At 40.1% G+C, this 24,178-nt stretch overlaps 2 protein-coding genes across 10 annotated transcripts in view; both read left to right on the plus strand.

The window, feature by feature from the left end:
* Positions 1 to 4,130: 4,130 nt before the first annotated feature.
* LOC110935712 overlaps positions 4,131 to 24,178 on the plus strand; it is an 82,357-nt gene continuing 62,309 nt past the window's right edge. The window contains exons 1-4 of one of the 9 annotated variants that reach the window (XM_035989736.1): positions 4,278 to 8,666; positions 9,043 to 9,084; positions 10,172 to 12,188; positions 12,549 to 13,023. In XM_035989736.1, the coding sequence (XP_035845629.1) occupies positions 5,172 to 8,417 (3,246 nt within the window). In that variant the 5' untranslated portion in view covers positions 4,278 to 5,171 and the 3' untranslated portion in view covers positions 8,418 to 8,666; positions 9,043 to 9,084; positions 10,172 to 12,188; positions 12,549 to 13,023. The other 8 variants (XM_035989737.1, XM_035989738.1, XM_035989740.1 and 5 more) reach the window with 8 other exon arrangements.
* Positions 17,092 to 18,441, plus strand: LOC110932890. The gene has a single exon (XM_022176143.1). The coding sequence runs from the start codon at positions 17,092 to 17,094 to the stop codon at positions 18,439 to 18,441; it is 1,350 nt and encodes a 449-aa protein (XP_022031835.1).

Here is a 24,178-nt window from a genome sequence, read left to right on the forward strand (position 1 = left end):
AAGGCATCCCACAATGTCTTCGTGTTCTTGCAGTAGGAGAACTGATGATAGATATCTTTATTGAGTGCTTGTGTAAGGGTAGCGAAGGCCTTTTTCTCCAATTCATAAGACTTCTTGTCATTTTCGAGCATGTTAGCATAACCTTCTGAAGTCGAAGCAGCAACCTCAAGAGCTGCATTGAATGGATTGATGAAACACGTCCAAAGATCGGTGCTTTGCCCTTGAACATACGCGTGAAAGCGGTTTTTCCATGATGGAAAATCGTTCATATGATTTAACTTTGGTGGACGATTGTTGCTGCCCGTTTCGCTTTCACTAAGCAGAAGATTTTGAATGCTTTGACTTTGATTGGATACCAAAGCCCATTGAATTGGACTAATTGATGGCGATGGAAACATACTCTTCGCCCAAGCATCTGCAGAAGTTAGTTCTTGACTAGACTGTGAGTTCAAACTCCAATCCCAAGGACTTGTACAACTCATTTTGATGAGATATTAATGGAAACCTTCACAAACACAAACTGTTAAATTCAAACAGACAAGAATTGAAGGATATAGACCTGTTCGAAAGATCAAGACTTGTTCGAAGGATCAACAGTGATCGAAAGATTACTGTTGAGTTTCGAGCAAAGTCTTCGAAAGATTCACAATGACAGATCCTTATCTTTCGAGCAATTATCTCGAAAGATTCACACTTGAAAGATCCTTATCTTTCGAGTTAGATCCTTATCTTTCGGACACCTGTCTTTCGAATAGATTCCTCAATCGAAAGATAATGCTTAGACTTCGAAAGACTTCTCGAAAGATGCTTATCTATCGAGGAGTCTTTGATCGAAAGATGGTCTTTCGAGGTCGAAGGATATCTTTCGAATGCTCACTGACACACTGACACTGATGTGAAAGGTTGGTGAAAAGGTGATGGGTTGGTAAGTCAACTTTCGGCAAAAGGGATGTGCAGGTTGTACTTTCCCACCAACTTTGAAAATTTTGCCAAAAATGAACAACCTTATCCAGAACCGGTCACCGGAATATTGACCAGAGTTTTCGTCGGAAAAACACCAAAACACTTAAAAAACAAGTTTTCAAGTTACCCAACCCAACCTTGAACACTCCCGAAGGTTTAGAAACCGTTTTTCAGTTTAGAGATGCAAGAAAAACCACCAAAACGGGTGCTAAACCAAGTGTCCAAACACACAAAGAACTTGAACAAACCCGGTTTTAAACAAGGTAAAGAGCCAAGCTCTGATACCACTTGTAGGTCCCTCTACGGAGGATGACGAACCTATACCTTGTTATACAAACCTACTAGCGAGTGCGGAATCCAAGCTAGCAAGCAAACTGGGATGAAGCAAGTATAAACACAAACACACAAAGGTTCACCGATTAACACCACTGTATTAATACGAATGAAGGTTCCGGTTACAAGCACAATGTTTACAATATAAGCTTTGCAAACTCTCAAAGTGTGTGTGTTCTCACAGCAGTTTCTCTCAGGGTGTGTGTGTGTTTATGTCTAAGTGTCTGCCGAGAACATACATTGCATGGGTATTTATATACCCAGCATCTGATGTCTGGTCCGAAGGATCCGATAGATGATCGAAGGATCATCTATCGAAGACACAGTGTTCGAAGGATCTACATATACTTCGAAGGATTTCATATCCTTCGAAGCCCAACATTATCCTTCGTAACATATCTTTCGAGGCCATCGAAGGATCTACAATATCCTTCGATGAGCTATCCTTCGGCACAGAACATCTTTCAACATTTTACTAACTGTTGTCCAAGTCAAACCGGAGGATGGTTGACTTGGTCAACTTACAACAATAACAAGGACATCGTTTACATCGAGGCGAATACAGACAAAGTACAGACACAAGTGCACCAACAAATCCCTTAGCTCATCATTTTTCTAATTTAATTCCTTGGCCTCATTTGCTGCTTCCTTGGCCTCAGCTGCTGCTGATTATTATTATTAAACAAGGGGAAAGGCCCCATTTGTTGCAATTTTGTAGTTTTTGTTTTTCTTATTTAAATTTAGATCTCAATAAATATGTAACCTCTTTCAATTTTTTATTCTCGTAATCATTTACACAATAAACTTTACATGTTTTCATATTTAATTTGTAGGTTTTTTATTTTTTATTTAACCATCTACAATATAAACTTAGAAGAACTCAATATCTAGCTCAGTTTATTATATTTGTATGAAAAGGTTTGTATTGCCAAATTAGTCTTAGTTATTTTTGCTTGTATGGAAAGTATTGAAACTAATGTTAGGTATATTAATTTATTTGTAACATAAACTATGATTTATTGTTTTTAATCAATGCTAGCATTCACTCTATCAACATGGATAATTATGATACATTAGAATATAGTGAATAATCGGCATGGATTATAAATACTTGATCAAGAGCTTTACTTTCAAAAATGCTAAAAAAAGCCTCACGGTTCACTTAAGTAAGTAATTTTGTTCATTTTGCTACACTACTTTTGTTTTGTTTAGTTTACAACAATTATGGTTATATTGTGGCCTTTTATATTTGATTGATGAGTGTATATTATAGGAATGGGGCCCAAATATTTTGTCTCGCACGGGGCCCAAAAGTTTTTTATCATTCTCGGAGACGGCCCTGTAAATTGCACTAGTGCTGAAGACTTGAGTATGCATCGTACCAAGAAGCACCTAAGGTGAAGCAAGACCTTGAGGATACAGTGAATGGAGAGACTATGAAGATGATGATGAAACTTGTATCAATTGTGCAACCCAAAGATGGTTCCATGTTGTGTAACGTGTTACAATGTGTTTAAGAAGTAATGAAACTGTTGTCTTTCGGTGTTAATTAACGAGTTGAATTACTAAAAACAAACCGATATAAATTTGGGGTATCCGGTGAAGAATATAATCGTATTCCCTCCAGATAAACTTATACTAATTTAGATTATCCGGTTTAGAAAATTAATCTCAATATTTTTTAAAAAGTATGCTAAATAATAATTTTCTAAATTCATTTACCTGGTCCTCGGTTAAAGAAAATAAAATAGACAGGTATGCGGAAAAACAGTGGATATTGTGCCCTCTAGAAATAAAATAAAATGCATACACCATGTTTAAAAGTTATATGTATAGGTTAGATACTTCAATTTTTTTAAGAATATAACCGAGCACCCAAAGGTATAGTATAACAAAGTTTCGAGTAGGTCTAAGTAACAAACATTGACCCAGTTGTTACTTGTTAGGTAACATTTTTTTTTAATTTGATTAAGTAAATGCGGCTGGTTTATTTTTTGGTGATTGAGAAAACCATCTCCCTGAGTTTAGAACATGAATTTAAAAAAAAAAAAAAAATCCTTGGTGATTGTCTCCAAAAAGTTATATGTATAGGTTAGATGACATACAAAAACCCTATCGTTAAATTAATATCTAAAATCTTTTCATAAACAATATAAATCCTTGGTGATTGTCTCCAAATAAATTCTCACCCACCCAAACATTATTGCATTCATAAGTAATGCAACCTCTTCATTTGATATGCCACCAGCCTCACTTAGGCCACAAGGTGTCAGGGTGTGGCATCGTGCCACCCCGTCACCTCACCTTTTATAGCGCCCCGGGACGCCAACCACCATACCACCGCCGTTAAGAGAGGGGCGCTAAAGGTTCTCCGCCATGGTGCTAACGGGCGTTTTTTGGCTTGATCAAGGAATTTATTCAAGATAAGGGGGCGCTGCACTGAGTGGGCTTCAAACCATTGCATGCAAGTTAAAGGAATGGGCTTTAAAACCCCCTATGTGACGTGGCGTAAAGGTGGCGCTTATGTGGCGTGATAAAGCCTCTCATGACTTTATACAACACCCTCCAGCCTTAAACTCATCTCTCACAAGCATCAATCACAATTCCTCTTTCATGACTTTACCGCCCTCGCCTACTTAGTAAACAGTTCTTCAAGACAGATCAGTTATGAAACCTTTACCGCCCTCACCTACTTAGTAAACAATTCTTCAAGACGGATCACACTTTAAATACAACAACAGATAATCTTTAAAGGAGTTATATAAGTGCAAATATAAATGAAATCTACACTTCCTCACCTACCTAGCTAACTCATTTAGCTCATAACAATATTATTTTTTTTCGTTTTCTACCACTCTATCTGCATATATAATCTCCATCCATATACGCTCATTCTGAGATTAGCCATCTCTCCACATCTCTTGTTCCCTTCACTTAACTCGAAAACCAACGATTTTTATTATTTTCTATGGCTGGTAAGCTCAGTTTTTCATTTTTCAGTTCAAGTGCATCTTGCATCACTTTCTTTGAATCCGTATTCATCCGGAAGGTTTTCTTGCATCCCACGATTGCTTTATATTCCTCTCCTCCTTTATTATCCGTATTCGACTTTTTGAATCCGTATTCCTCCGGAATCAACCTTTCGGAATCAACTTTTTGATTGCTTTATTCGGAATCAACTTTTTGAACGGTTTGATTGCTTTATTCGGAATCAACTTTTTGAATCCGTATTTATCCGGAATCAACTTTTCATCCAAGCTTTGTCTTTTATCCAAGCCGCATTCAATCCGTTTTCATCAGGAATCAACTTTTAGTCCGAAATCAGCTTTTCATCCAAGCCGCAATCAATCCGTATTCATCCGGAATCAGTTTTTGTGCGAAATCAGCCTTTTCATCCAACCCGTTTTCATCCGAAATCAGCTTTTTAGCCCGAAATAAGCGTTTTTCATCTAAGCCGATATCATTCGAAATCAACGGTTTCATCCGTTATTCATTTTCGTTTTCATCCGTAAAATCTATCTTTCTTATAATCATCCGCAATCAGCATTTTGTTTCTAAAAAACCTAATAAATCTCCGTTTTCATTCGAATTCAACGTTTTCATCTAATCCGTTTCAAAATCAGCATTCTGTCTTCATCATTCTCAATTTGTCGCAACTGATTCAGATCTGGAAGGATATAGATCAGATTTTATAACAAAAACACAAAACAAAATTCTCAATCCAACCATGAGCTAGCAGGTAACGTGGGGTTCTTTTTAGAGGGTGGGCAACTCGCGGTTGCTGCCCTCCTTTGGTTTTCCACTCCCACAACTCATCTCGAGTTTGGCTTATCACTTGTGTGTTTCCATCCAAATATGGCAGCTTAAATACGCGTATGGCTCCTACGAGACGGGGAAGGGATGTTAAGTCAGTTGGCCCTGTGCAGGGTTCTGCTAGTGGTCTAAGGACTTGTCCTTTCAAATTTTTTCACGAATGTAAAGATGGGAAGCTGGGATCTGCGGGTTTTTTTCGCCTGCTAGAACACATGCAAAGCACCCACTTCAAGACTGAAAACCGAAAGCTAACTTTAAAGGAGGCTATCTCTAGGGACGTGGACCTCTTTTTGGACGTTGGGGAAGTTCTTAGAGCAGGAGACAAATGGTTGTGTGGCCGCTGCATGGTCATGCATGCTCTCAGTAGAGGGTGCAAGCATGATGATGAGGTCGTGTCGTTTGCCATAGTCTCGGGGGACGTGGAAGATTTCATCGTTGGGATCCGAAAACCATGTCAAGTGGTGGTTGACACAAGCCCATGTCACCCAGCAACGGTCGGGGGTGGTGTTAACCTCCTCGAGCGAGTTTTTTCCCTCCCTATTCAGACTGTTAAAAGCATTCCTCCTAGTTGTCGGCTGATGTTTGCTCAGGTTTTAACAGGTGCATTGCGCAAAGTGGTTGTGTCACCAGGATCAGTTGAAAATTGGGTCCAATTACTTTTGTTGCCGCGTTGCACCTTACGGGTGGTCAGACCGTCCTCCCGACAAGAACGAAGATCAGGGAACAGGAAATCTTTGCAGTATAATAACATCCTGCATGCGCTTACAATTTGGAAAGATGGGTCTGGTTTTGATGAATTGGTCTCGTCCCTAGTGGATAGCGTGGGGGAGGCGGGGACTCTTAGGAGAGAATGCAGGATGGAGGGAGACAAAGATAAGGACCCTAATATTAAGCAATGTCTCCGAAAAGTTAGGGATGGACATTTTACGGCTGCAGTTAAGGTCCTAAGCTCCAGTGGAGTCGCCCCTCTATGTGATTCGACCTTGAAAGCTCTTATTGATAAACACCCTGTGGTGGCGCCCCCTTCCTTGCCTCCCAACCCCCACGCTCAACCCACTCTTGTTGTTGATGACGAGTGCGTGCTCAAATGTATTCGATCCTTCCCTAAAGGGACATCGTGTGGTAGGGACGGGATGCGAGCCCAACACTTGTTAGATGCTATCGGGGGTGAGGGATCAATGGCTTCCTCGGGTTTGCTAACGGCCATTACAGAAGTTGTCAACTTATGGCTTGGAGGATCCTGCCCTAAGGTGCTAGCAGAGTTTGTTGCCTCAGCCCCCCTTACCCCGTTACTGAAACCCGATAAAGGAATTCGACCTATTGCTGTGGGAGGTATATGGCGACGGTTGGTTTCCAAGGTGGCAATGAAGAAGGTTGGGAAAAACATGGCTCAGTACTTGGGAGACTTTCAGTTTGGGGTGGGGATGTCAAACGGTGCAGAGGCGGTGCTTCACAGTGCGAACAGGTTTCTCAACTCCTCTCATGCTAATGGTTCCTTAGCCTTGCTTATTGTCGACTTCTCGAATGCGTTCAACACGGTTGACCGCACAACCTTCCTGAAAGAGGTTCATCAACATTGCCCGTCAATCTATCGATGGGTTCAATTCCTGTACGCCCAGCCTGCCCGGTTGTATGTTGGTAATGAGTGTATTGGGGCTACTACTGGAGTGCAACAAGGGGATCCCTTGGGGCCCCTTCTCTTTTCTCTTGCCTTACACCCACTCATTCTCAGGGTGCAGGACCGATGTAACCTCCCGTTTCATGCTTGGTATTTGAATGATGGGACGATTATCGGCAATGCGACGGAGGTTGCTAGGGCCTTACACATTATTAACGAGGAAGGGCCATCCCTAGGACTTCACCTCAACATTAAGAAAACAGAGGTATATTGGCCGACATGTGATGGGCAGAAACTTCAGGACGGGCTTTTCCCGAAAGGGATTGGCAGACCAGAGAGGGGGGTTAAGCTACTGGGTGGAGCTGTTAGCCGTGACCCTAGCTTCGTTGGCGAGTTGGCAGGGCGGCGGGCGACGGGGGCGGTTGAACTCATGAAACTCTTGCCATGCCTTAGGGACCCTCAATGTGAACTCCTTCTGCTAAGATCGTGCATGGGGGTTGCTAAGTTACTTTTCGGGCTGCGAACTTGTCAACCATATTTGATGGAGGATGCATCAACCCGGTTCGATGATGGCCTCCGAGAGGCTATAGAAGACATAGTCGTAGGTGGTGGCCCATTCTTTGGGGACCTCCAATGGCGTTTGGCATCCCTGCCAATGCGTCTAGGTGGTTTGGGTCTGCTCTCAGCTCGAGATGTTGGGGTTTATGCTTTTGTGGCGTCCAGAGCTCAGTCTTGGGAATTACAGGATCATATCCTTCGGAACAGTGGGGTTGTCGAGCTCGACGTGGACTATCTGCAGGCGCTTGAACGCTTAAATGTCTATCTCCCAGACTTTGATATCGACGGTTTCTCTAAAAAGGACACCGCCCCCTCGAAACCACAAACAACTTTGGCGAATGCTCTGTTTAGCAAAATCGCTCAAAGACTGGGAGAAAATTTTGATTTGTCACCTCGCCAAAGGGCGGTGTGGGAGTGCCTGAATGGTCCCCATGCTCAGGATTTTCTGACCGTTATCCCGATTGAGGGGCTGGGACAATGTATGTCAGCAGTAGAATACAGAGCAATCCTTAAATACCGGCTGATGATCCCTATGTATCCAGAAGATGAAACGTGCCCAATATGCCGTAAAGCTTGTATGGATAAATACGGAGAGCACGCAGTGCATTGTAAAGAGCTCCCTGGGTTCAAATATCGGCATGACTGGGTGCGAGATGTTTTGTGGGACATTCTGAGAAGAGCTGGGATTTCAGCTAAGAAAGAGGCTCCTGTGAATTTCCTTACGGACCCCATGGAAGGGAGATCTACTCTGCGACCAGCAGATCTGCTCGTCTTTGGTTGGGCTAGGGGGAAACACGCTTGTGTTGACCTCACGGGGGTTTCCCCTCTGGTTGGCTTAAGGGAAAACGGGTTTGTAGCTGGTCAAGCATCAAGAAAGGCAGAATCGAAGAAAGTTGACAAGCACGCTAAAGCTTGTGCAGAGAACCAGCACGTTTTTGTCCCTTTTGCATTTGACACATTTGGCTCTCTAGCGCCAGAAGCTATCCAATTCCTGACCAGGGTCCAACGGGTCATCCACAGCAATTGCTCGGCACCAAGGGGACGAGATTTTGTCTTTGGCAGATTAGGGTTTGCCATTCAGAAAGGGGTGGCGGCGCAGCTTGTTGCCTGTCTACCTTTTGTTTTGATGTAACTTGGCAAATATGAATGAAAAATATTTATTTAAAAAAAAAAAAAAAAGTGCATCTTTACATCCTTGTTTATCCTAATCCAAAATCATAGAAAACTACATGCCTTCTGATATTTGTATATTTTGTCTCTTCAATTGTTTTCCTTTTTCATCGATCTAACATTACAGGGGCTGAAGACAATAATACTTACGACGTGTTTCTAAGCTTTAATATGGAATCTACAATACAGGGCATTTCGTAGGGAATTTTCGGTATGCTAATTATGGAGTGGGCTAAATGCACTACCTTTTTTACTTTTTATACCCCTTTTCAAAAAATCAGTTTAAAACTTTTCAGATTACATCGTTTTTAAAATCATATTTCTCATAATTGATACTAAATCGAAAGCACGGAATTCTCTTTCATGTAAAAACGTTTATACTCTAAAAGAGACAATGGAAATGAGCTTTTTGAGATAAAACACAACCTAAATTTACCTATTTTTCATATTAAGAAAGGGGTAAAATATACAACTCTACAAAAAATAGTATGTTATAAAGCACAATTAGAGTTTATGCTATAGTTTATATTACATTTGTATCATTTTTAGAATTTTATAAGTATTCTTTTATATGCCTTTTTCAACAGATGTCGGCCAGCGTGAGCCGAATGTGGATTTTTAGGTTGCAGGTGTGTCATTCATACACCCTTTTCATTATCTTTGATCATTCAAACTTTTATCCTTTCTGGACTGCAAACTAGTGACTATATGATATACAAGGATATGGTGACTTGGAACTGTGTATGCATGGATATAGTAAAAACCGTGTTGAGCATTAAAACAATGACAAGAAATTTGGCCATCTATTTCTTTAATCAGATGATGGTATTTGTTACATATCACCCCTTCAAATTAGTTATGTTAATTAGTATTAGTAAGGGTATTTTGATAACTTGTTAATTTGGTAAAAGATTGCATTTAATATGATTCCATGTAATGTCGCATTCACTTTCAACAATCCAAATTTCAAAATCACCTGCTCCATCTTCGAATGTTACACCATGATCTTCGGCAATTATCATCAAGGTCGATTATTTTGCCGGAATATTCACAGCTGCCACAACCATTGCTTAGTGTCTCCACCTAGGGGTGTTTAAAAAACTCATGGCTCGCAGCTCCCTCGAAACTTGCTCGAAAAAAGTTCGAAAAAAGCTCGGCTTGAAATTGGCTCGGTTGTAAACGAGCCAGCTTGGCTCAGTTTGTAAACGAACCGAACTCGAGTTTGGCTTGGCTCGTGAGCTCGTGAGCCGGCTCGATAAGGTTTATATCCTTATTTTTTTTTTGTCCAACATTGCTCAGAAGACAAAAACTAAGAGAGTATCTTCTCTATAAAAGAAGGTACAGACATTATACAAAGTTAGCTAACAATTTATACTTGCATAATTCGCCATTTGGTTAAACTAAATTGCAATTATGGTCCTTAGTCTATGAACAGATTCATTTTTAAGGATTTTAAATACTAAATTTTGCGGTTATTTGTTAGTTCGAGCTAGATCGAGACGAGACGAGCCGACCTAGCTCGAATTTTAATGGAGTCGAGCTCGAGCCTCAAATCTCAGCTCGATTTGAAATTCGAGCTCAAGCCGAGCTAGCTCGAACTCAGTTCGAGCTGGGTTCGACTCGGCTCGTTTATAGCCCTATCTCCACCAACGCTCACCGCCACCGCCACCGTCACTTTAACTTGTAAGTTTGATCGACACCACCTGGTGACCTTAGGGTTTCTGAAGTGGGGAGGAAAGAAGCACATCAAGATCTGGACTGACTTAATTGGTACACTCACACTCACCAACAAATCAATGACCTGTAAATCAACAATTTGGTAACCTAATCACGATAAGCTCCACCATTTCATTATTCGTTCAATCGCCGGAATCTTCAAGACCGATATATTTGGCGATTAATCGATCTTAATGAAAAAATATCATCAGCACTTTTTTTCTAAAATAAGCAGCACACGAGCATATATAATCAACACTTCAATGCTTGTGTGCCTTTGTGGGTTCGTTCATCTTCTGTATTTATTAGATTGTGTGATGTGATTGTGGTGATTACAAATATATTGATATAAACACAAACAAATTGATATTTCAACATTTTATATATATGAAGGAAACAAGATAACTAAGTTAGAATAAATTGCTAAATGTAGTTAAAAGGTTGACGGGCTAGTTGTGCAAATAGACAAAACATCCACCCGGTGTCACGCCTCTACGTTAATCTAAAACATGCTTATTTCAATAACATGCATTGAAATTATTTTTTTATAATTTGGTCAGTCTAGCGAAGCCGTACCTTTATGTTGTACATTCCGTGGTTTTTAGAAATTTTCCGACTCGCACCTACAGTTTAACTCGACAAACATGAACGTTGGTGATATTTAATCCAAACATGAACGTTGACTATTTTTAGCATGTTTCTCAGGTAATTGAACACTAGTCATGGAAAAGGATTTAAGCATGCATCTTTTGAAGCTAAAATACTGATGGCAGGCCCGGAAGAGGGTAGCCTTCCCTCAAATGCCTACTCTTATGGAGCCATTTGAGGGTAGCCTTCCCTCAAATGCCGACTCGCATCTAAAACTTTTTTGCACAGCTTACATTCTATTACATAATTTATGGTTACACTTGTACGTTATAATGATAGCTTACATACAAAAAGCTTATCTTCTAATAAATATCAAAAACTTTTTCAAAAACAACATGAAAAAATATCAAAAACGTTTTCATAAACGACATGAAACGTTGGTGTTTGTCTCTAAATAAATCCAGAAACTTTTTCCAAGCTAGGGACCTTTTTGGTAGATTCTCACTAATTTTTTTCAAATCATATATAGGTTTCCACTAATTTTTTCGAAATCGATTGGGTTTCCAAGAACCCCCAAAAACCCCCTGGATCCATCCCTCATAAATTCTCACCTACCCAAGCATTACTTCATTGATTATCTTCATTTGATGCCACCAGCCTCACTTTAACTCATCTCCCACAAGCATTCAATAGTAGTAAATGAAGTATGTAACAGTCCACACCTACTTAGAAAATAAATTTTGAGTTTAAATCAACATCTTCAACTTCTAAGATTAGCCATCTTTTTTTTTTACTTCTAAGATTAGCCATCTTTTTTTTTTTTACTTCTAAGATTAGCCATCTCTCACCTTTTCCATGCCACTCACTCGAACTCTATTCAGTGGCGGAACTAGCCCAAAAAGTTAGGGGTATCCTAATTTTTTTTTTTTAGGATCAGGGGTATCCTTTATATAACAGAAACGGAGTTAAGGGGTATTTTTACACTACGAAAATAGAGTTAAGGGGTATTTTTACACTACGGAGACAGGATTGAGGGGTAGCCCGTGCTACCCCTATTTACACACTAAGTCCGCCACTGACTCTATTGAAGTAGTGAAAATCACTCAAACTAGATTAAGTAGCACCATCATTCATTTCTATGATCCAGCATCAAAAGTCCAAAAAAAATCATTATTATCTTTTTCATATGTTCATTTTTTAGTTCAAGTCCATGCTCACTACTTCTTTAAATTGGAATCCACAACCTAGAAACTTCATGGCTTTTGATATTTCTACATTCATTAATCTTTCCCATCTTCCTAGTTTGATCTAACATTACGCTGACTAATGGCAATAGTTATGACGTGTTTCTGAGCTTTAACATGAATTCTACAAAGAAAACCTCTGCAACTCTATGTAGCCCTCTTCTCCGCCGAAAATTTTCTTTCAGGTATGCTTATAATCTTCATAGTTGGGTTTGGATTCATGTAAAACCATTTACATGTGCAAAAGAATTTGATCAAACAGTATTTAAATAAGATGTAAACATTTTTTTCTGGTTAGGTGACATTAAATACATGTGAATAAAATTTGATTAAAAGAGTTTCATTTTGTTGCATTTATCATGATAAAATCACTAGTTGTTGCACTTTCATTCACATTTGGATAAAAAGTTTATAAAAGTTTATTATTGTTTTTTTCAAATAGGACGATTGATGTAATATTATAGTTTCATATTAAAAAAAAGTTCATATACGTTTAACGTAATTTTTATGGATATATGGATCGGTCTGATGTTAGTTCTCACCAGTAAATTGACTTGAAGTCCTTCTCAACAAGTCAGCTAGCTTGTTCTTTTAAGTCACCCTAGCATGTTCTTCCATGTCATCTTAGATCACGGGATGTGGGCTCGACAAGATAGTCAGGGAGTCCGACGTGGACTCAGTGGCAAGGCATGCAATTTTTCTAAGTTATTATAATCAAATATTTTGTTTGTGTGAATTATCTATGTTGATCATCCCGTAGGTGTCAGATTTTCAAGCCATGATGACTTTAGTAGTTTTCCTTTCTGTGTGACTTAAATTGCACAGAGTATGCATCGTATAAGCAAGAAGCACCTAAGGTGAAGCAAGACCTTGAGGATATAGCGAATGGAGAGACTATGAAGATGACGATGAGTCGATGATGAAACTTGTATCAATTGTGCAACCCAAAGATGGTTCCATGTTGTGTAACGTGTTACAATGTGTTTAAGAAGTAATGAAAATGTTGTCTTTCGGTGTTAATTAAGAATTACTAAAAACAAACTGATATAAATTTGGGGTATCCGGTGAAGAATATAATTGTATTCCCTCCAGATAAACTTATACTAATTTAGATTATCCGGTGTAGAAAATTAATCTCAATATTTTTTTTAATATGCTAAATAATAATTTTCTAGATTCATTTACCTGGTCCTCGGTTAAAGAATATAAAATAGACAGGTATGCGGACAAACAGTGGATATTGTCTTGATTAATTATGTACAGGTGCCCTCTAGAAATAAAATAAAATACATACACCATGTTTAAAAGTTATATGTATAGGTTAGATACTTCAATTTTTAAAAATATAACCGAGCACCGAATTAGTATAACAAAGTTTCGAGTAGGTCTAAGTAACAAACATTGACCCAGTTGTTACTTGTTAGGTAACATATTTTTAATTTGATTTAAGTAAATGCGGCTGGTTTATTTTTTGGGGATTGAAAAAACCATCTCCCTGAGTTTAGAACCTGAATTTAAAGTGAAAAAAACCAAACCTATGAATGAATATATAATATTGTTATATAAGGATAAATTTTGTTAATAAAACTTACATTCTTATTAGAGGAGTGGGGTGGTATCACTTGCAAAAAATTCATCACTCACAAACATCCAATTAAGTTCCATCATGTCATCAACCATCATTCCATCACTCACAACCATTTTTAATGGCGGTGGTCATCACTAGTATTGGAATTCCATCACTCACAACTTAATTTTTTTTTAAATTAAATTAGGTAATTAACAACAAATCAGTCATGGCTTCGTAACATTTGTAACATTTATAATATCCTATAGTTTTAAAAAGATTCAAGATTTTATAAAGTTTATAAAAAAAATCTTACAAGTTTATAGAAGAAACATTTTTTTATGACAAGGACCAAACCTGCCAGTTTTAAAAGTTGAAATTAAAAGCAATAAGATTTAAATAAGTTTTGTAAATAACTATAAACCACAGGGACTGAATGTGTTAAAAAGGAATCAAACTTTTAAAAAACATCAGCTCCATCTTCTTCGACTTGCAGACCGAGTTTTCCGGCGAAGCCAACATTTTTTATATTCTTTTGGGGTCACAACATACAAGTATTAATACACAACGTACAAGTCATACACGTACAATCGAATTTTTACAACGCGTGAAGTTTTCCACGCGTTATAAGTTTCACACATGGAAAACTGTGGTGGCGGCGGTGTTCCCATGTTCATCAATGGAGGTGCCCTCACAGACCACCCCCAGTCCCCTTACATAGTATATGGTTACACTTTTACTTTATAATGATGTTTACATACAAAAATCCTATCTTTAAATAAAAATCTAAAACTTTTTCATAAACAATATGAATCAAGAAACTTGTAAGCGCTCTCTCCTTCTCTCTCTAAGAAAGTGGTGAGGCTGCTCGATGATGCAGAACTAATTCCGATTCGCATGCAAGGACTTATCGATCAGTTCGTTGGAGCTATCTAGAGTAGTCCATTCATTCTAATTAGTTTTATTTCTCATCCATTCGCTCATTGCACTGTTCTTAGATCGCGTTCTTCTTCCATGGACGTGGGGATGAAGGAGAGAAGTGGAACGACGTTCCGACGAGGAAAAAATACAAGAACGATGGGAATGCAGATATCAGGAGGTGTGAGGAATTTTTTGCAGAAATGAGTGGTCTACACAAAAAAAGAGTGTTTTTAGGTGAAGTTGAAATATGTTTTCAGATATAGGTAGGTTGTGAAATGAAATAGAGACCTTCAACCATTTTTCTGCAAAAAATCAGAAGTTCTGCCAAAAGCTGCCAAGCATGTACAAGATCTCAGGTTGAAACAGCGACCTTGTGAAGGTCGCTGTATGAAGTTCCAATCTTCCTAAAGGTCGCGGATTGATGTCACAACCATGTGAAGATCGCAGATTCATGTACAAACCTTGTTAAAGGTCGCAGATTCATGTACAAACCTTGTTAAAGGTCGCAGATTCATGTACAAACCTTTTTAAAGGTCGCAGATTGATCTCCCAAGCCTATATAAGGTCGTTGTTTTGTCTCCCAAGCCTATATAAGGTCTCTGTTTTGAACCACAACTTTATTAAAGGTCGCAGATTTGTCTGGCAAGCTTAATAAAGGTTGTTGTTTCATAGTACAAAGTTTATGAAGCTCGCAGAATGATATTAAATGTGTTCTGAAAATCGAAATTTATAACCCAACTACACATAACAGATGCACACCAAATTCGTGTTTTGTGAACATACTGTGTTTGTTAAAAAAATATACTTTTGAAATTTAAATTGTGTCTGTATGATGTTCTTTATTAAAAATGTTTGTTGGTTGATATATCTGCCGATTGGAAAATTTGGTTAATGTATGATGATTCTCTTGGATCATTCGTCATGATGTTTTTCTCAGTTTTAATTTTCGTATACGTGGTGGGAAGATCTTGTGTGGATGAGAAAGATTATTCTCATCTACCATCTCCTCCCGTAACGTGTACGAGGATAATAAAATCTGCTGCTGTGGATGCATCAACGTCTGCTATTGAGTCTTATGAAAGACTTAGCAGACGCTGAGGCGTTTATCATCTACCACCTCCTCCCATAAATTATTCTGCAACTTCTGGTGGGGGCATCAGCCCCATTTTCGGTATGAGATTTAGATCCTATTGTAATGTTGTTCGCCGAACATCACCGAGGTTGCAGAATTTTCAGCATCCTTAACCTTAGACCTCTTATTTCCTGTCGCAGAAAAAGTTGCATCAGGAAGCTCGATATATGAAGAAATGGGTCGGGTTTAAATTCACTGTATTTATGTTCTAATTGGAAGCCCGGCAAACAGTCTTGCAATTAGAAATGATTTGTTAAAATAGTACGAAGTGAACATTGTATTTCTGCCTGTATGTAATTAAAAATAGTACTACATTTATGTAATTTGAGTGTTTGATAGATCCTATTGTAATGTTGTAAACCTTTTTATATTTGGATTTGTATCATGCCTTGTTGTAACCTTAATTTCAATGATGGTTGAAAAAAAAATTAGAACCAAGACTTCAAACGAATAATAAAATCCGACTAACTGATTAGTTGAAACAAATAACCACTTCAATGTATTTAAAGTTGTTATAAGAGAACTGCCATTTTTACTTATTAGAATTTTTAAAAAATATTATTATATGTATATTCATCGAGTAGATGGTGGGCTCCACCAACTATCTTGTTACTCCAACACTATAAATACTGGTTGTATTAGGTTCTCAACCCACTACACAACCCACTTATCCTTAACATTTCCTAACAAACCAAATCCAGCTTACACAACCCACTCATCCTTATCATATCTTAACATTTCACTTTGTTAGTTCATGGATTCTTTTCGGCCATACCTCGTAAGACTATATTGGGGCGATGTGTTTTCCTTTGTTAACGGGGCTGTTCAGTTTGACCAATCCATGCTAACAACCTCTTTCCTTATGCGACATAATTCTTCGTATGACGAATTGGTGGATTCAATCTGTAATCATGTTCAACTTCAGAAAGAATCGGTGCACCTTTCATTGTTACTAGGGTACACGTTTGAGGGCATATCTCAGACAACAAAAATATTCAACGATGATGGAATTGAAACAATGAACTATTTAGCCCAAGTATCGGAAACCAACTTCATTGCCGAGATCTATGTTCAGTGGGAGGCAGTCAATCCTGTACAACACATCAGTTTCACAAACCTTCTGCATGACATTACACAACGTAATGTTGTTGACACCCATGATTCTAATGAAGATGACGAGGGATACGGGCAAACAACTCAAGAACACCACTTGATGCCTGCTGTTGATAACATAGTAGGTCTGTCCTCCCAGTTTCTGGTGGGTGACAACAATAATGACGGTTTTGATCATTCTGAAAGTTGCAGCACCGAAAGTTCTGAAGGTGAAGAGGCACCACCATCCGACGATGGTACTTCTGACGACGAGGCTGCAGTCAACCAACACACTGAGTTAACCTAGGCTCAGCCGCGGCCTATCATTCCAGCGACACATGACGACCCAGACGAGGACGAGGAACTTAGGGATTACATGTGTCCGGATTATGAAGATAATCCAATGGACGTATGTAATCCAAAAGTAAAACATATACGTCTCGGCATGTATTTCAAGTCAAAACAGGAGGTGGACCTTGCTATCCGAGAATGGAACATTCGCCGTGGAAGGGAAATATTTGTGATGGATAGCAAACCAACTTTATACAAAGTTAAATGCTACACGAGAAACAAAAATTTTAAAAACCCTTTCCCTTATGCCCCTTTGTGTGAATGGCGTGCAACGGCATCAAAACAGAAACACCAACACCTTTGGCAAATTACCAACTGGGCGCCTGCCCACACTTGTTATTCCACGGTGGTACGCAACAACAACAGGTGCCTTAGATCTAAGGATATCGCTGCACACATCCTGCCGCAAATTCGTACAGACATTGCGTTGAAGGTGAAACACATCAGGACGCATATAAAGCAAGCGATGTCTGTCGATGTTACGTATACGAAGGCGTGGCGTGGACGAAGAAAAGCGATTGAGAGGATATATGGAACCTGGGAAAGCAACTTTCAGGAGCTGCCAAAGTACGTGTTACGGCTTCAGTCTCGAAACCCTGGAACGGTGGTTTCATGGTTTCATCACCCGCACTCGGCTCCAGGACATCCAACATTCAAATATGTTTTTTGGGCATTTGGTCCTTCTATTCGCGCATTTCATCTTTGCCAGCCTGTCATCTCTGTGGACGGCACACACTTGAAAGGAGGGTACCGTGGTACGCTGTTGGTTGCGGTAACCAAAAACGCCAACAACTACATAATGCCAGTGGCGTACGCGCTAGTTGACGAAGAGACGGTTCATAGTTGGTGTTGGTTTTTCCAAAATTTGAGAGAATACGTCACCAAAGACTGTAACAGTAGAATTTGTGTTCTATCAGACCGTCATGCCGGGATAATTAATGCGATGGAGAACCTTCTGGATTGGAGGGAACCAAACGCCTACCACCGTTATTGTCTTCGGCATGTCAGAAGCAATTTTAGTGGTAGGTTCAAGACCAAATCTCTTAGGAAGCTGTGTTGGATGATCGGGAGCACAAGTCAACGAAGAAAGTATCTTTGGGCTGTGAGGGAAATGCAGATGTTAAATCAGGGTGCTTGGAACTACCTGAACGACATCGAAAAAAGCAAGTGGACTATTGTTCATGACCGCGGAAACCGTCGTTGGGGTAACCTTACGACGAACATATCTGAGTCTATGAATAATGTCTTATGGGAAGCAAGACTCCTGCCAGTAAAAGCCTTAATTCATTATACGTTCACCAAGGACGTATCAGAGTATGCTCGCCACGCGCAGATGGCCCATAGCTGCAATACCCCTCTACCCCCTCGAATTTAGTCCAGGTTTAACAAGTTGCATTCCGTAGCCATGCAACATGAAGTGTCCGTCTACGATGTCAGAGAAGGTCGTTACGCGGTGGTTTCAAGGGAAGAAAACAATGATGACGGTGGAAACGAGTACACCGTTGAATACAGACGCCACCGGTGCTCATGCGGGAAATGGCAAATGCTTAGATTCCCCTGTTCCCATGCTATCGCCGTTTGCGCTTGGAGGGGTGAGCAACCACATGACTTTACCCACTCCATATTCCACACCACCACCTATCAGGAACAGTATAGCGGTCATTTTTTCACCCTGGGACACAAAGATGAGTGGGAAGAAGCGGACTGGACAATTCAAGGGGACCCTTCGAGGGTCACAACACATCGTGGAAGGGTTCGTTCAAGAAGAATTCAAAACGAGATGGATGTTAACTACCACGATGAACCCCAGGCACGTCGATGTAGCAGATGCGGAGAAACCGGACACAACAGGTAGACCTGTGGGCGACGTTAAGTTAGTATCTTTTTGTGGTTTTAATGTTAACTGTTAGGTGTATCCTCCTATGTTTTGTGTTTGGTATTTTTGTTTGAATTCTCAATTGGTGGTGTAATTTAACAATTAAGCCATGTGTTCCAAAAAAATGAGATATTACGACTATTAATTTAAGAAAATTCACAAACACAAAAGACAAAATATAAACATCAAAGAACATCACGCGGTTTATTTTAATTTAGGAGAGTTGACAAACACACAATACATCTACCAATACAGGAACCCCTAAGTCACTAACGACGACATCATCTGATAACACATAAAAGTCATGCTCTGGAATCAAAAGGATGTATCAGAGTCGCTGTCAATGTTGTGATATTGTTCCCATGGATCATCACTAACGACGGCATCATCTGATAACGCATTAGAGTCACGATCACTGTCGTATTGGTGGTAGCACAAGCTATGGTAGATGCATCCAAACCTACATATCGGGGGGTATGGTTCTAAAACCCTTGACGATGCAGGGTTAGGGTTCTGCACAATCCAAGGGCTTTGATGTTGAACATATGGTGGTGGGCGAGGATGTTGGTTGAGGGGTGAAGGTCTGGGAGGGGCATGCAGGTAATCAGTGGAGGGGAGCACACTGTTAGGGTTTGGTTGTCGACCAATATGGTTACTGCTGGTTTGGGGTGCTTGAAAGTTACGGTTGGGTTGTGGTTGAACAGAGTTAACATTGGGTTGTGGATGAAGAGTGTTACGGTTGGGTTGTGGCTGACCAGAGTTACGGTTTGGTTGTCGTTCAACATTTGCAGGGTTTGGCTCCCCTTCATGTATATGCAAATGAAAATGAATGTGTAATTCGTTATCACCATCTGCCATCCGAATAACTAGTGTGGTGAGGTAAAGATGTGAAGACATATTTGGGTGATAGGTGGTATTTATAGACAGGAGAAGTATAGGGGTGGGTAGTTATTATAATACTAGTACAATACATTACTGATACAATAAAGTACAATAACTTCTTCCACTAAAGAGATAGAAAAGGACAAAAAACTTTCAAGTAAACACCACTACAACAAACATCATGATAGAAACGGAGTAACCCTATTTCCAATCGCAGTCACCTCTAGATGATAGTTCCGAGTCTGACTCTTCTCCAGAATATGGGTTGTGCCAAACACAGGACCAGTCTTCTTCTTCTTCCTCATAGTTCCAAGCTTCCTTCAGGACTTCTGGGTCGAAATCCTCCTCCGGGTTAGGGTTGAAATCAAACTGTTGATTTTGATAGGTCCAAACTTTTTTGACAACGGGGATTTCTTCAACCTCTTTATTACTTCCACGAACGTCCTTCTGTTTCGCCAGTTGCTGATTCACAACTGCACCGGAAGACGATCCTCCTTCCTCCATAGGTTCCGATTTTGTTGATTTCTTTCCTTCCTCCAAAACAGTAACCTTTGGGGGTAGTTCCCATTCCAAAATAGCTTTCTTGTCTTCTTCAGTTAAGCAATTGTTTTGAAAGTGGGAGAAAGGAGGTAACCGTTTGCCAACATTGCGCTTATCCATTACTACGAAATGGTATTGCAAAGAAGAGTGATGAGATAGTACAAATGGAGGGCCTTTTATAGATGAAACAGCGACCTAGTATAACATCTCTGAATGAAACAGCGACCTAGTATAACATCTCTGAATGAAACAACGACCAAGTATAACATCTCTGAATGAAACAGCGACCTAGTATAACATCTCTGAATGAAACAGCGACCTAGTATAACATCTCTGAATGAAACAGCGACCAAGTATAACATCTCTGAATGAAACAACGACCTAGTATAACATCTCTGAATGAAACAGCGACCTAGTATAACATCTCTGAATGAAACAGCGACCTAGTATAACATCTCTGAATGAAACAGCGACCTAGTATAACATCTCTGAATGAAACAGCGACCTGGTATAACATCTCTGTATAAAACAGCGACCTAGTATAACATCTCTGGATAAATAGTCACTCATACCCCCATCTTGAATTGCACCAATGACACACAACAAATGGGGGACCCAGAAGACTCGTTATTGGAGCTGGAGGAAGTCCCTGATACCCCCCTGAGAAGATCCCCAGAAAGATACGCTGGTATTATTACCCAACAGAAGAGTCTAGATCGTGGTCAAAAAATGTAATGGCGTTTTATCGTAACGGAGATTCTTCTTTCTGTTATAGCGGATTCCTTGGAAAGAGACAACTCGGGTCCGAGTTTTGGGGTGCCCTACTTGGATACGAGAACTACGGTTACTTGTCGCCACTGGTAAGGATATAAATTATTAAAATCCTCCGGAAATTTAGTTTTATTCTTATGTTATAAAACTTTCACCGTTGTAGCATGTGTGTGGGTGGGTCACGAGAATGATGAGGTTCAGATGGATTTTAATAAAAAAATCAAAAAGACCAGAACAACTGTTTCCATGGACGATTCTTCCACCTCAATTTCTCGACCTTTTGGAAGAGAATCCTAACCATCGCGCGTTACCTTTTGCTATTAGATTAAAGGAACATTACCCTCCATTATGGGACATCGATACGGTAACACTATCATCCCCCACTGTATATCTTAAACCAAATACGTTTATCTTATTTATTTTTGTTTCGGGTTTATATTCCAATCTGTGTTGACCTTCAAGACCGGTTCATGGTTCGTGTTGATATGCGGACACTTCACCTTACTTTGTATTTTACTGGGACGTGTACTTCAAGTATTTCTGATGGGTCAAACTTGATTCAAGTTAGGGTATACCCAACCCTAATAAAATTTGAATCTTTATTCAAAACTTTTTTGGAACAAATTGCATACTGGGAACATTCTGGACGCCCAAATGTGGAAAAGACAATGGTGACACATACTGAAGTTTGCCAACATCAAAAGGATAACCCAGGACCAGATTCAGGGGTGTTAGTTTGTATGTTGTTAAGTAAACTGGTTAATGACGAGGACGTCGGGATTGGGGGAGATGTTGTGGAGGCTTGCGCGAAATACAGAAGAGAGATGGCGGATGAGTTTTATGCAGCTCGTTTTTCACCCCCAAAACGAGAGGAAACTACCTCTGGCGAGACAACGCCAACTCCCCCTAGTCGTTAATAAAACGTGTAATTGTTTATCGTACTTGTATTAAATTATTAACTATCAATTTTCGACTTTTTTTGTCAAAAACGCATGGTTGGCCCTCTCTGACAAAAGGCAAAAAATGGCTTTTCGGCCGTTTCCCCCCCCCCCCTCATAACGAGAGGATACGACCTCTGGCGAGACAACGTGAATGCCCCAAGTCCTTATTCACCCTAGCATACAACACGAAGAAACCCGGTGATGGCGAACTTGGACACACCGGTGAGATAACGGACCCAAAAAACGCCTGGTTGGACCTTTCTGGCCCTTTCTGACAAAAAGCCAAAAATGGCTTTTTGGCTGTTTCCCCCCCCCCCCCCCATAACTAGAGGATACGACCTCTGGCGAGGCAACGCCAATGCCCCAAGTCCTTATTCACCCTAGCATACGACACGAAGACACCCGGTGATGGCGAACTTGGACACACCGGTGAGATAACGGACCCAAAAAACGCATGGTTGGCCCTTTCTGGCCCTTTCTGACAAAAGGCCAAAAATGGCTTTTTGGCCGTTTTCCACCCCTCATAACGAGAGGATACGACCTCTGGCGAGACAACGCCAATGCCCCACGTCCTTATTCACCCTAGCATACGACACGAAGAAACCCGGTGAAGGCGTACTTGGACACACCGGTGAGATAACGGACCCAAAAAACGCATGGTTGGACCTTTCTGGCCCTTTCTGACAAAAGGCCAAAAATGGCCTTTTGGTCGTTTTCCACCCCTCATAACGAGAGGATACGACCTCTTGCGAGACAACGCCAATGCCCCAAGTCCTTATTCACCCTAGCATACGACACGAAGAAACCCGGTGATGGCGAACTTGGACACACCGGTAAGATAACGGACCCAAAAAACGCATGGTCGGCCCTTTTTGACAAAAATCCTAATATGTCGGAATATTACGAAACATTAAATTGTTTATTATAAAGAAAGTACGAAAGCACAATTCATAAACAAGAACAACATTCATCCTACATACAACGCCATCTATAAAGCTCGTTGGCCATGTGGCGACGATAGTTGGTACAACTCTCTTCTACGTCAGTTTCATCAATGAGCGACTTGCCTCTTACAAGGTTGTCCATCATCATACAGACAAGCACCCCTGGATTAGCAATGTTACCATTGTCCTGAGGCACACCATCTTGAACATAACCAAAAGAAACTTTTTTCTTTGTGCAGTATCTCGAGTTTCGCCAATAGTGGATTTGGTCAAGAAAATGCTTGAAGAAAATTGGAAAAATGTCCATCACGTGTTCAACCAGCCGTCTTTTTTCATTTCCCCATCTTTTATCAGTCCAATATTGTGTTATTTCCATGTTAAACAGATCAACACGGAATAGTAACCAGTCCTCCTGCTTAATCCATATCGGAATATACAAATAATCAACCTCCCAAAATGGAGGGTACGGTTCCTTCTTTCCCGCCATGTCTACCGCTCTTAAACAATCCTTCGTATAACACACGTCTTCATAAAATTGCGGAGGTAAAACCGTCCAACAGAATTTCCTTGACGGGTCTTTTAAAAGTTTAGATTGTCGAAGCCGCATCAGCCTTAACGTCCACGCTTGAACATGCTGCCATAAAGAAAATATATATCTAATCAGTGATTTGTATAATCAAAATTTAATACTGGATGGAAGGATTGGGTTTACAATGTCATTTAGGCATGCACTAGATTCGTAGCCTAGTAGGCTACCCCAAAAGCTTCTAGGTAGCTGTATTTCCCCTAAAAAGTGAGAATAACAAAAAGGGGAATCCCCATTTAGGTAAAACTCAACAGCATCCCTTGACCAATTTTCGGAATTTTCGGTTGGAAATGCAAATTTTTTTCTTTCTGGAGGGCTGCCACCAGGTTTACTCGACTGAGCGGACAACCCACGGTTATTTAGCACGACCTCGGTCGGCTTTGGAAAAGACGAAGTGCTAGAACCACCGGTTGGACGTCTTAACTTGTTTAGAATCGAAAATGACTTTCTCTGCACCACATGCGAATTGTTTTGCTCATCAGCTACTTGTTTGTCACCTTGGTTAGCCATAAAGGTGGTTGTGGTTTTTGTGGACTTCTCATTCCATATGGTAGGGGTATTTATAGTGGGTA

The sequence above is a fragment of the Helianthus annuus genome, chromosome 4 (genome assembly GCF_002127325.2).
Source record: "Helianthus annuus cultivar XRQ/B chromosome 4, HanXRQr2.0-SUNRISE, whole genome shotgun sequence".
NCBI lineage: Eukaryota > Viridiplantae > Streptophyta > Magnoliopsida > Asterales > Asteraceae > Helianthus > Helianthus annuus.